General features: G+C 33.3%; 1 protein-coding gene across 4 annotated transcripts; it reads left to right on the plus strand.

Annotated features, from left to right (window-relative positions):
• Positions 1–1,779: 1,779 nt before the first annotated feature.
• On the plus strand, positions 1,780–13,015 carry LOC106051219 (major facilitator superfamily domain-containing protein 6-like). Of its 4 annotated transcripts, none has more exons than XM_056020504.1 (3): positions 1,780–2,018; positions 4,975–5,813; positions 6,774–13,015. In XM_056020504.1, exons 2-3 carry the CDS (start codon positions 5,013–5,015, stop codon positions 7,905–7,907), a joined length of 1,935 nt encoding a protein of 644 aa, XP_055876479.1. In that variant the 5' UTR covers positions 1,780–2,018; positions 4,975–5,012; the 3' UTR covers positions 7,908–13,015. The 4 variants fall into 4 exon arrangements, with proteins under 4 accessions (XP_055876479.1, XP_055876481.1, XP_013061832.2 ...); XM_056020506.1 differs by having other exon boundaries at positions 1,780–1,977; XM_013206378.2 differs by lacking the exon at positions 1,780–2,018 and adding an exon at positions 2,049–2,366.
• The last annotated feature ends 1,095 nt before the right edge of the window (positions 13,016–14,110 follow it).

The raw sequence follows: 14,110 nt of genomic DNA on the forward strand, positions 1-14,110 counted from the left end.
AAATTAAAGACTGTACAAGCAAGGAACTTTCAATGCTTCTGGAAGTAATTATGACTGGTTGGCCAGACACAAGAAGCGAGACTCCAATTGAAGTCAGGCCGTATTGGGATTCAAGAGACCAGTTATCAACTTCGGATGGTATTATATACAAAGGTCTGAGAATAGTCATGCCACCAAGCTTACGTAAATACATGCTAAATCTGATTCACAAGTCTCACTTAGGAATAGTCAAGTGTAAGCAGAGAGCCAGAGAAGTCATGTATTGGCCAGGCATGAATGCAGACATTGAAGTGACAGTTAGGGATTGTAGCAGGTGTGCTGAACAACAGAATCAAAATGTGTCAGAACCGCTAATACCTACCAAGACACCAGATCTCAAGGTGGTGAAGAAACACTTTGACTCCGAGAAACAGTCTGAGAAACATTGTTATGATAAGAGGAAAGGAGTTAAGAGTCATAATCCACTACAAAACGGAACGGCAGTCAGAATGCAACTTAATTCTGAGTGGAAACCAGGAACAGTAGTTTCGAAGCATTCTAAGCCTAGATCGTATAATGTCAAAAGTGGAAATAAGGTCTACAGAAGAAACAGAATACACATCAGAAAGTCTTCTGAGAAAGCAAACAGATTTGACAATATTTATGACTTTCCAGATGACATCTCAGAACAACCAGAACCACTAAATCTAGAGAGTCCAAGATTACAAACTACACTAGATTTTGAGCCGCCACTACACACTGCTTCTTCTAACACCTCTAGACCAAATGAACCTTATGTAACACGCTCAGGCAGAATAGTTAACAAACCCAAGAGACTTGATTTGTGATGAACTGATTAGACTTTTTAGTTGACTAGTTTGTTAGTTATTCTGATAAATAGATTTTCTAAATTAAAGAAGAGAGATGTAACATAATAGTAATATATGTACATTTGCACACTAGCGCGTCAGTGCAACACCGCTTGTGTTTACGTAATAAATGGAGTTCCTAATATGTCTTCCCTCTTAAACACTAGTTTGTTATTTGTGTAATACGAATATTCGTATTCTACAGTGCCCCAAAGGTCCAAAAGACTGTATTATAAAGACTATATACGACATATGCGAAGCAAGAGTGCAAATGAAAAGTGTAGGCCTACTTCAGCTAGTGTCGTCTTCGCAACATAGTTGCTTTCTCCTGCGCATGGACCTACCAGTTCATCACTTTCTGTTGACTACCACTCCATAGCCCGAATTCATTCTGCATTGGACATCTCTTATTGTGGATCCGTCCGTATTGAGACTATAGATCTTGATGGTATCTCTCGGGTACTGGGTTATGGTTTCTCTAGCAGTCTCCCCACTACCCTCAGGCAACTCAGCCTGGTAATGTCTGTCGTATGGAGGGCAATAGGCTGTTTCCACTGCCACCAAACCAAAAGCAACCTTCACCTGTGATGTGGATAGGAATGTCTCTCCAGAATACGACTCTTCAGTCACAGGAAAAAGTATTCCAAGAGATCGAGATCTATGGTCGTGCGGTATGCGCGCTGGACTGTCGTTCGGTCATCTCGATTGACCCGGGTTCATACTCTGCCCACTGCCATCCTGCGAGAGGTTCGGACAAGGGAGTCGATTCTCTTCAACACTGAAGAAACATCCGAAACGTAAAACATTTTCCCCTCTTGCCTAACTGACCTATAAATATCTTCTATAATGCATGATATTTGTATAGATCTATATATGCTAGTGTTGTAACCAAAACTAGGTCTACTTCCCTAAAGAAATAAAATTAAAAGTGGGCCATATTTTTTCGCATTTCAGATCTGACTGATTTAGATCTATCTAGATCTATAGTATAGATTATAGATATAATATAGATCTACATCTATACAGATCTAGATCTATGTTCAGACTTAGATTTTGAATAGATTTATCTTGTTCTAGAGTCTTGAACTAGTCTAGATGATAATCAATCTAGATTTAGATCTAATGCGCGGTAATTCTGCTAAGACGAATTATTGAAAAATAGGCCTTCTAGTAGGTTCTAGACTTCTACTCTTCTAGTTTAGACTCTACTTTAAGTTAGTTTTATAAGTAGATCATAGTAGATGTAGATCTAGATCTAGACTCTAGAATAATCTAGATCTATATTTATACATAAAATCATATAATTATGATTATCTAGAGTAGGAATCTAGTACCAAAACTGCCAAAAGACACTCTATTTGACTCTATTCACTCTAACTCTAATCAAGTCTAAGTCTAGAATTAGAATAATCTAAATCTTGACTTGACTTCAACTTGATTTGTATCTAGACAGTAGAGTAGAGTCTAATTATTAGATTCTATTAAAGTACTGTGGACTGTAACTGTAGTAATAATAAAGTATATAAATATTTATTATATTATTTAATATAGAAATAATTATAAATAATAATAATAGTCTATCTAGACTGAGATGCAGATCTAAATTATTCTAAAATCTAACAATATCCATACATTGACATTACAATTACTTTGAATTACATTATTATGATTATTAGATCTATTCTAGAACTAAATAGAATCATATTCATATCATAAAATTTAAATAGATATCTATAAATGTATAATTATGTATAGTAGGCTATATATATATATATATATATATATATATATATATTAAATATAGGATATATAATAATATACATTATATATATATATAGATCTATATATTATATAATGGCCTCCTTCAGTTGCGAAGCAACTATGGATCATCTCATGGAAATGAGATGAATGCCTAGGCATTAGCTGTGGTCAGAACGATGTCGCCCACACAACAGTGTCATCAGTTCCCCCCTCTCCACGCAGCTGATGTATCCAAAGTGCAAGTTTGGGCTTTGGGTCAGCGGCATTGCAGTTTCTGCATTAGGGTTTGCCAGCTCCTGATTTTTCCTTGAGGTTGAGTTCCGAAGCCTTTCCCATGATTGGGTATAGCTGCAAGGCAACAGAGGTTTGAATTCAGTTTTTCTTCTCCTAGGTGGGTAGCCAGCCATAGCTAACGAACTCCTTCTGCCCAAAGCTTACTGGTTAAGGCACCATCTACTTGCCTTTGCCCATTTTCCTGTTAGTGAGAACAGTTCCGCCTGACTCAATATCTGAGCCACATACATGAAGGCCAGGAGTTGGACTGGTTGTCAGAGGCTATTTGAGACAAATATATATGCCATTGGAAGCATTTTATAGGTAGTGGAGTGCTTGACATCCATTACCACTTCCAGCAATGACAACCTTGCGAAACCATCATAATAATATTATCATAGTATAATAATAATTGTATATATAATATATTATATAAATATAAATAAGATCTCTAGACTAATAGAGTTAGTTCATTTAGAGTTAGACTAGTCTTAATAATTTAGATCTAGATAGTACTGTAGTAATACTAGTAACTTACTAGTAGATTAGACCCTAGATTTCTTTCTTCTTTACCTATCCCTTAGAGTTAGAATCTGTTGGACCATTGGAACACCGTGCAAGATTTGTCAGCCGTCTTTCTCCTCTCTGTCCTTTGCTTTAGATAGAACTTTTTCAAAGACAGGCCCGTCCATTTTTTATGTTGTCTTACCATCGCTTTTTCTGTCTGCCACTTCTTTTTCCTGGTATTGTTCCCTGAAGTTGGCTGAACGAAGGTCTTTGCGAGCCCAGAAGATTTAATTAAATTAATTAGTACCTCTATTGACTTTAGTATTTAAGATTATTCGAGATTAGATTAGTATAATTTATAGTTAGTTATTTATAAATTATATAAAATATAATTATAGATCTTGATATGATTATGATAGATCTAGTAGAATCTAGGTAGAGTCTAGATTATTATTGTAATAATTATTATATAATAGACTAGAAATATATTTTATTGAATCATTCTCATTCATTTATTGACATTCACATTCTAATCTAGGTCTACATCTCTATCATCTAATATTCTAATAGAGATATTTATATTTTAATTTTATTTAAATGTTAATTTTAGAATTTTAATCTAGGCTCTAGAGTCTAACTCTAGACTCTAAATTACAGAGAGATAAGAATTTAATTTTAAGCTTTTCCTTTTTCTAGATCTAGAGTGACTAAAGATGATCTAGAGTCTAGAATAAGTTTAACTAGATCTAGAATCTAGACTTACTAGATCTAGATTCTACTTTAAGTTAAATTGTGAAGGCAGGAATTTAAAAAAAAGCATCATTTGTAACAAAGTTCTGTTTTCAGAGTCTATAAAGCTGTACAAACTGAAATGTCATTTTGTTAACAAACATCAGAGCTTTGCCTACAAGGACATACAGTATTATATATGGTTGTAAAGCTCTGACTGAGTAAAGAAAGCCAGGGTATAGAAATGACAATGATTTTAAAGACAAAGTTTCTTTCTCTGCAAACCTGTTGAAATGACTACTACAGCACCTGATGCATTTGACAAAATTTGTTCATTTCTAGGAAAGAATAAAATCTTTTTAAAAATTATTTTTAGTGTCTGCAAAGATGCTACTCCAAGTAGGCCTATGCTTGGTTATTTCTTGGAGTTCAGCTTTTGGTACAGAATGAGTCACCCAAAAGTCATTAGAACTCACTTTATAATTCATCGACTAATATTAGTAATTTCAATAAGACTAGTTTGACAAAATTCAGAACAGTAAAAAAAAAAAGAACTCAAAATAAAAAATAAAAGAATCAATAAAGCCGTCACCAATTGCTTTTTGTGCAGACTCTGAGAACCACTTTGTTAGACTCAGCGATATATGCAGAAGAGATGTATGTTAAATTCTAAATGTCTGGAAAAAAATAGCTGTACAATTATTTTTTAAATATAGGAAAGAAAGATTAATTATAACTGGATCACACACACTATTTACATGATGCTCTTAAAAAATAACATTAAAAATTGAATATGATTTCAATTAAGTAAGAAATTATTACAATTTAATTTGAATTTTTTTTTTTCATTTTGCAGATATTTTCAGACATTAACTTTCATTAACAGCAATTAGAATGGCTCATGGCTTAGAAACAATCAACATATCAAAGGCATCTACATTAACTAATCTTTTCTACTTGTTTTTCCATGGAGGAAAAGCAGCTATTATGCCCTTTCTGACACTTTTCTTCAGACTCATTGGACTTAACGCTTTTGAAGTTGGTATAATCATAGCAGCCAAAACTGTGACTGGTATGATTTGGGCACCACTATGGTCTCGATGTGCTACTGCCTACAACCGACATCGGTCTGTGATTATGTTTTCTCTGTTCATGTTAGTAGCTACTTATCTGTCATTGCCCGCCTTGTACACACAAATATCCAAGCCAGAGCACTGTCTTCCACAAAGAGTTACTGATAATGCTTCACTGAAACAGCCCGAATATACCACAGATCTACAGTCAATAGCAAGCACACAAAAAACAGATGTCCTCATGACTACATCAGCAACAACAAAATCACCTGTTCTAGAAAATGTAACTACACTTATTATTGAGTCTACTTCTACAGGATCTACTGTTTTCTTGAACACAACCGGTGTTTTTAATTTAACAAATAGTTCAGAAGCAGAAATGGATAAATCCCCTAGAGCAGTTACAGAACTCATTCTTGCTTCAACCACAGCAAATGACCTGAGTGTGTTTCTGAAGAGGTACCCCAGTATTCTGAGTCATCTTAATCTCACTGCAGAAGACTTCAAAGAATTTAATTTTAGCTACACTGATTTATTAGAGTTTTTGAACATTAGGGCCAACTACTCTAGTGATTTAAGTGAGGATGAACTGGGGGAACTAGGACAGGAAACACCCTCAGAAGTAAGTAAAATAATTATTAAAATATAATATATATATCACTTACTATTTCTTTCAATAATATTAGATATAGTTTTAACCATTTTTACTTGAACTTTATGGAACCTTCAGGAAGTTAGAAGGCTGATCCCAAAAATGACTAACGATTTTCCCAGAAATTTAACAGTTGTCCTATTACTAAGAAATGAATTAATTGGCCACATGGGGAAAATTCTAGTTTGGCCGTTATAATTTTTCAGAGTAAAAAATAAATAAATGTAAATTTAGCTTGAGTACTAGTCTTAGTAGATCTAGATCAACATTGATTTTGAAAGGCCTATTACGCTATAGATTGTGTTCAGTTATTTTCTAATGTAAGGCATTATTGATTCAATAGCTTTATAAATAAATGTTAAATTAAATTAATTGTTCAGAAAATTGTGTGCCTCATCTTCTAAGTCAAGATTTAAAAGCCTATCATTGGAATTATTTAATAATAATAGCTTTTTTAAAAAACATGGCGTAGTCATCCATAGTGTACCGATATTATGCAATAATTGAGTAAACTTAAAGTTGCTTCAAGTTTATTGAAAGGTTATCTAATAATATAATAATAATATAGATTACATTTCTAGATTTTAGATCTAGAAGTAGATCTAGACTAGATGAGTTCTAAATCAGAAGTTTGATCTAGATGTCCTTATAATGAAAGTACCAATAAATAATAATATGAGTTTGCATTTCCCTCTGGCCGAATGGGTAAAATAGTTTGTTAAAGCAGCTGACTGTCAAAATCACTGGTTTGATACTGGTTTGAACCATGTATTTTTCATATATATTTTTTTATATTTTATTATATTTTAAGTGGCCTAGTGCCATGGATGTATTGTCTTAATAAAAAAAATATAAAAAATGTATTTAATGTTTTTCTTGTTCTCTCTTAGTTCAAGTATTTCTAATAAATTTGGCAAATTTTTTTTTCAGGCCACCAGTGATGAAACAATTGAAGCAATTCATAAGCGTCTTAAAAGAAATGATTGGACAGATCTAGAACTATTAAAAGAAAAATTCCACACCATTCGCTCATCTCTGCAGACAGACAAACTGTTGCTTTTTTTGGTGATCCTAGCAATAGTTGTCGTTGGGGAGATATTTGCCTCTCCAGTCGAGAAACTTGCTGATGATTCCTGGTTTGACTTTTTAAATCGAATTGATGACCTTGAGCGTTATGGTCAGCAAAGGTTTTGGGGCTCAATAGCCTTTGTATTTGTTCCTGTTATTGTCACAGTTGCTGTAGATTATTCCCCTTGCTTCCTATTTGATCAGGTACATCACTTTTTGATTCATTTCTTTATCTTTGCTGTCTTAATGTTTTCTGCTTGGTTGGTTGCTTGTTGCTATCCTTCCCCACCTCCTGCTAATGGAAGAAACTCTTCTAAACTCTGCAAAGGTCTGAACCTTGTGTGCTGTGATGGGCGTGGATTTCTGTTCTCAGTCACACTTCTTTTCACCGGACTTGTCTATGCATCCTACCATAATTTTTTGTTTTGGAGAATTCAGGATCTTGGTGGCAGAGAAACTGTGATGGGCTTGTGTGTAAGCATTGCAGCCTTTGCTGAAATCCCGATGCTGATTCTCAGTAGTCACTTGGTGAAGAGACTGGGGCCAATTTGGCTTGTGTCACTCTCACTGCTAGTGCTGAGTCTCAGAGTTTTATTCTATGCATTCAATACAGAACCTTGGGCATTTCTACCAGCTGAGCTTTCTCATGGCCTCACTCACACATCTATGTGGTTTGCCATCCTAAGCTATGAAGATTTTAACTTGGGCTTGTCCATTGATCGCAGCTTGCGTACCATTTTATCATCATTCTATTTTGGAATCGGTTTTTCATCGGGCAGTCTTATTTCAGGCTTTATTTTTCACTCTTATGGGTCCAGTTTTCTGTTTTGGAGCAGTAGTGCTCTGATTGGTGGTTGGTGCATTCTCTTCTCTTTAATACAAAAATGTCTGCCTAAAAAGCAAAATGTGAAATACATCAAGTTATTGAAGAGTGAATCTGATAACTCTGACGATGAAGAGGAAGATTGGCTTGAAATGGCACTCAAGGATCACTGATTTTAAAGTCACTGTTTACATATTCATAAAGAAATTCCATGCCATTTCCTCATTAGAAACATTATTCCTTTGTTCACCTTGTTATTCAGAGGAACCAATATGTTTTGTTGCTTTAGAGTACAGTATAAAATTAGTGCAATATTACAATTTTATATTTATTAGAAATACATTGTAAGACGTTTTTATTTGATCTATTTTTTTTTATGCAAAATGTGTTTTTCTCACTATAAAAATGTTCTCATAGAAATTATCTATAAATATTGATTATTTCCCCTTCCTACAGAAACCACTATGTGCCTAAATGTTTTGTTTTTAATTGAAGAAAAACCTTTATCTTTATTAGCTTATTTCCACAGTGTTTAATTTTTAAAATATTAAAATGCAATGTCAGCTTTAATTTTTTTGGGTTTAAACCTTAGCATCCTTTCTTATACTGTATCATGTTTTTTTTTTATTTGTATGTTTTGCTTACACCATTATTTTTATTTTTTCTCTCATCCAGGTAAGAAACATAAATATACTGTATAGGTATTCCCATGTTTTAGATATTTTTAATCAATAGTGACCTGTTAACTAAAGCCTATAGATCTAGGTTTTACTGCTGATGTTGACCTTGAATGCATGACTAAATAAAAAAATTGCAAACCATTAGCATTTTAAACACATTCCTTTTAGTCTTTACAATTAGTGTTGTGAATGATGTTCAGTATTATTTACACAACTCCAATCTATGAATCTCATTTGCCTTACAATAAAATTGTCTTCCATTGTGTTCAAAGCAAATTATTTTATTTTTACAAATCCATTGCAATGTATAATTTCAAGTGCATTCAATGAAAGTATTTTGATTTGTTCATTCCAAATTGAAATTGTTTTTATTTACTTGTGATGCCAGAATCCTTTTTATTTTATTTGTTTAAATCCAGCATTTTTTGTTTTTACTGGAACCAATTACCAGTTAACTTTATATTTTGTGACAATAAAATTATATTGTGCAATAATAAATTCATGATTGTTTTGTAAACCCAGGTACAAATATTTGTTCTCAAGTTCACAAAAACTAAAAGTGAATAATTGTTCAGGTTTTTTAATTTTGAGAAGTTTTTTTTTGATAGCATAAATCCAACTTATTGCATTATTAATTTTAAGTATCAAAAACAAATGTTGTCGATGTTTTGTATTAGTATCCTCCAACTTTATCTTAATTTTTTTCCAGTGGTGTAGCTAGGAATTAGACATCATTTGTGGGCCTGGGGGGCTTGACCTTTTTGGGGGCACCTGCATTTTGCGTAATATTTAATGTAAAAAATCACTCTTTTGGGACACCACCACCACCACCCCCCCCCCCCCCCCCCCCCCAATTGGAGGCCCTGGGGGGTTTTCAAAATCTCCCCCTCCTTCCCCCACCCTAACTACGCCTCTGATTTTTGTCTTGAACCACTTGCAATTATAGATTTGGGAAAAAAAAATATTGTAGTCATTGATAAGATTATATATATATATATATATATATATATACTTTTACTCGATACTATTTTTAGCCTAATTGATACTAAAGTAGGCCAACTTGATAATATTCAGAATTTTTTGGTCTTGCTCACCTCCTAGTTTTGTATTTTAAGTTAAGGTTTTTATGTATTCTCTGGGATCATGCATATATGACATATAAGTACTAATGTATATAAATATATAAGATCTACATATGTACACATTTATCTATCAATAATTACAGGTCTATAGTACTATATTTATGTGAGTGGATATTGTTTTATTTTTGCCTTAACAATGAGTGATACAGTTGTATGCAAGGAGATGTCTCTCTGGTGCTACAACATGTGCTAGTGACATGTGGGGTGAAGTTGTGCCTTAATTAGTTCCATTAATAATTGTTTTAAAATGTTATTTAACTGTAAGAGCATTAAATTTTAAATTATTTTCCTTTTTTGTTTGAACTAAAGAAAATGAATAAAGTAGTACTTTTTTCAAAGGTGCATTTCTACTAAAATAGTGGTATGACTTCATATCTAGCTACTGTTGACAATCAAAATATGCATCCTCACAAAGTATGCTTGTGTTTTAATGGGATAATAAGAATGTGTTCCATACATTTTTAGTAAATTAAAAAAAAAAAATTATATAAGTATTTTTGTTGACTTGCATGTCCACTAGATGAGGAGAGGGGAGAGAGTTTTGTTTTTTGAAAAAGAGAAATAAAAGTCTAGGTTTCATTGATTCCTTGTAAAAAAACAACAACAAAGCAATGTCAAAAAATAGTTTTTTTTGCCTAGACTATATTGATAATGTAGTTGAGAAAATGTAATAAGTACATAATTTTGTCATACAAATGTTTCGCTTGTAAGAATTAGTTTTATTGTTTTATTACCTCTGCACTACATTGAGAGCAACTAAAACAGTTTTGACTGTAACACATATTGAAATAGTTCTTTGCAGAGAAAATGTTCTATATAGATCTTTGCAGATAATTTTTTTTTTAAACCTAACCAACGAGAAAAATTGTTAACAAATCTAAAAAGCTTATCGATCACAGCTTACAAAATGATTCTACAATTATTTTCTTTTTGGGTTTGTTATTTTAAGTTGAAATCATTGAACAATTTGAGCTTTCTGTTTTGATATTTGAACATTTTGGTTTATTATTAGATAGATGAATATAGTGTAAATTATTTTCTTCAATCATAATTTTTTTTTTTAATATGTCTTCTTTCCTACACATCAAACTGCTGTGTAGGAAAATGTATTCACCTGCCAAAAAATTTTTTATTCCAACATCACATCATGTGTGAATGGTTAAACTTAACAGAAATAAAAATGTCTCTTTGTTTGTAATTTAGGTTACAGAATGATTTCCATATAATAACAAATCTGGAATTTTAATAACATTATAAATATATCACTGCTTTTATTTTTGGTTCCCTCTACAATTTCATTTTGAGAACATTTTTCCCTACCTCCCCCCAAACCTAATCCCTTGCCACCATTTTTTGTGTGTGTGAAATGTAGCCTTGGAGAAGTAATTCCTAGTTGCCCTTGCCCACACCTGTTGCCCTCCTGATGAAATGTGGATCTGAGATTGGGGTCAGTGACATTGTTTACATTAGACTCTTGAGTGAGAGGCTTGTTTTAGTAGCACTTGATGACTGGGTCTAACTTGGACTTCCTGAAGACTCATCTCTCCTTTTTCTCTCCAGTAGGGACTAATAATTTCTATAAACAAATGCTTACAATAACCACTACCTGCCACCATCTACCACTACCTACCACAACCTACCACTACCCACCACCACCTACCACTACCCACCACCACCTACCACTACCTACCACCATCTACTACCACCACCTACCGGTACCTATGTTGTTGTTTTTTCTTCCCTCTAAACATGCTTTCCTTTATTGTGTTTTTTTTTTAAATTTAAATTGAAAGGAAATAAAAGTCAATTAAAAGATTGCTATGGGGCTTCAGATATATTTCAATTTTTTTTTTAAATCTGTAACATGCTTAATGTAGAATTGAGGACTGGTTCATGTAGAGCCGATTAGAATGGAAAGTTACATCTTCTTATAAAGTTAATTTCATTCAAAACACAAGATGTCCATTGGCAGATTATGTAAGTTCACCTGGCATTTTGTTCAGGGAGGGGGCGTGGTTAAAGAGAATGTCAAGTGGTCAGCACAACAACCAACCACTTTTGCTTGTTCTCATTAGAGCTTTGAGGCCTTAAGACTTTCTCAAATCAGGAATTCCTGATCCCATCCTTCATGTGGCTCTGAGTCATTCATGTTTGTTGTTTTGAAAGAAATAACTCTTTTCACCAGAAGTTTTATTAGCTGCTATTCAGATGTTTGGTTTAACAGTTCTACGCGCCTCGAAAAGTAAAAAATAAAGCAGTTCATATATTATCTCAGGCTCTTAACAGAGAAGATAACTACATCCTACATGTATCCATTGTGTCAATCTAGTCATGTTAATCAGAGATTTAAATTCTGCTACATTTTTTATTTTATTGGTTGCTTCAGGCAACCTATTCCATGGAAGTAGGAGCACTTCTATGAATATGATCTAGCATATGGAATACGAAATGTGTATTTTTTTTTTCTTCCTGAGTATTGAATTAAGTTTTGTGTTTGTATTTCTTGTTTTCTTCACTTCAGTAGAAGTATTGCCCAGTTGAAGCAAGAATGCATGATTGAATCATTAGTAATAATTCTGTCTTTTAAGATAAATAAAATATATCTATATGTAGATTTTTTCTTTCTTATTTTAGATTGCAGGTAATCAAACCTGCTTGGGAGGAACCCAGGTTTTCCGATATCCATGATTTATAGGCCAAAATAGTTGTCTGTGCCTGAATTTGTTTATAAACAGAGAACTCAAAAAGGGAGGCATTCCTTTCCAGTTTTAACTTTGTGTGAGCCAAATGGAAGTGTGTAAACAAGATGGAGTAGATATGTCTTGAATAGTCTGGATGTATTCATTGCCTTAATATATATGGCTTCCAAGACCTAAACATAAACATAGTTAAATCTATTTATAGAAGGTGTGGGATATACATGTTCTATATTTAGCAGTGCTGGGTGACAAAGACTTAGGTCTACTTTTCAAAGTGTTGCCTAGTAGCAGGTAGAATAATTTGCTTTGTTGTAGAAGTCAATTAAATGCAGAATAATATATATCTAGTATTTACCAATCTTTATTGTATTTAATGCAATAGCTAAGGATAAATTTTAGACAGACTTTAACTAATTGATCTGCCTTGGGCTTGTCCAATGTTATGTGCCAGACAGATGCTGTAACAAGGCTAAGCTAGTTTGTTTTTTTCCTATGCATTGTTTTGTTAGTTTGTTGAGTATTGTTTTAAACTACTTTAAGAGCTCTTTTTTTCCACTCACTAGTTCATGTATCCATCATGTGCTGTGACAGTTATAACTACATTTGTAATGAAACTTTAGCAAGAAGTTTAGCCAAAATGGCACAAAGTATAACAATTATTATATCGTAAGTTTATTTCTAATTGCATTACACTATTATATCTTTGGTTGTGAAATATTCTGGGACTGTAAGGATTTTAATATACCATTTCATTATAAGCCACTGTTGTGTTCATTTTTTTTTTTTTCTAACCTATCCCCCCTCATATATATATATATATATATATATATTTATATCCGATTCGCTCGTTTTATAATATTGGGCTTTATAGTATTTTAACTTTTCTGGTCAGTGCTCAACAACACTGGATCTAGTTGTCGTTCCTGCTGGTCTGGTCTGTAGTTGTCGATCTATATATTGTGACTCGCAGTTGTCTTTCCCGATAGTCTGGCTTTGAGTTGTCCTTCTTGATCACTTTGTTGTACGCCCACAACTGTTTTCATGACGATCTTCAAGTGTCTACGCCAATTATTTCCCCTTGTATTAGCACCACAGGATATGTCTGTAATTATTTGACGTGTCGTCCGCTCCCTCCCCTGTTTCTCTCTTTTATTATGACACACGTGGGTGGTGAGTTTATGACTTATTGGATCGGCGATTTCTCTAAAAATGGCAAGGAACCCTTTGACCCGCTAGACTCGTGGGATAGCAGAGAGATGAGAAGATCTTGCTGAAGCTGTAACTTTGTTGTGTTCTGGTTATGTCGGTACGGTTCTACGTCACTCAAACAAAACAAGAGGAGACGAGTCTTTTTGTGGGCATCTAACTTGACTTCCCTTGTTTTTTTTGTTAAAGTGAACTATCCTTTTTGTCCAGATTTAGCAGAGTTTGAAGTCTGAATAGATTATAATCTTCTTGAAATGGTCTCAGTTTTTGTCATGTTACGCAGATGAAATGGAAGAAATGTTTATCCTAGCTAATAAAAATAAATCAAATAGAACTTTAAATGTTTTCTACTTCACACAAGATACGACTTGAAAGCTCTATTCACAAACACTTTGTATGTTTTCTACTTCACACAAGATACAACTTGAAAGCTCTATTCACAAACACTTTAAATGTTTTCTACTTCACACAAGATACAACTTGAAAGCTCTATTCACAAACACTTTAAATGTTTTCTACTTCACACAAGATACAACTTGAAAGCTCTATTCACAAACACTTTAAATGTTTTCTACTTCACACAAGATACAACTTGAAAGCTCTATTCACAAACACTTTAAATGTTTTCTACTTCACACAAGATACAACT

Source organism: Biomphalaria glabrata, chromosome 2 (genome assembly GCF_947242115.1).
Source record: "Biomphalaria glabrata chromosome 2, xgBioGlab47.1, whole genome shotgun sequence".
Taxonomy (NCBI): domain Eukaryota; kingdom Metazoa; phylum Mollusca; class Gastropoda; family Planorbidae; genus Biomphalaria; species Biomphalaria glabrata.

Bases quoted from the DNA above. Each gene is read 5' to 3' on its own strand.
- LOC106051219 (XM_056020504.1), top strand. From the start codon at position 5,013: ATGGCTCATGGCTTAGAAACAATCAACATATCAAAGGCATCTACATTA. The intron at 5,814-6,773 runs GTAAGTAAAATA...TTTTTTTTTCAG, and splicing joins GACAGGAAACACCCTCAGAA to GCCACCAGTGATGAAACAAT.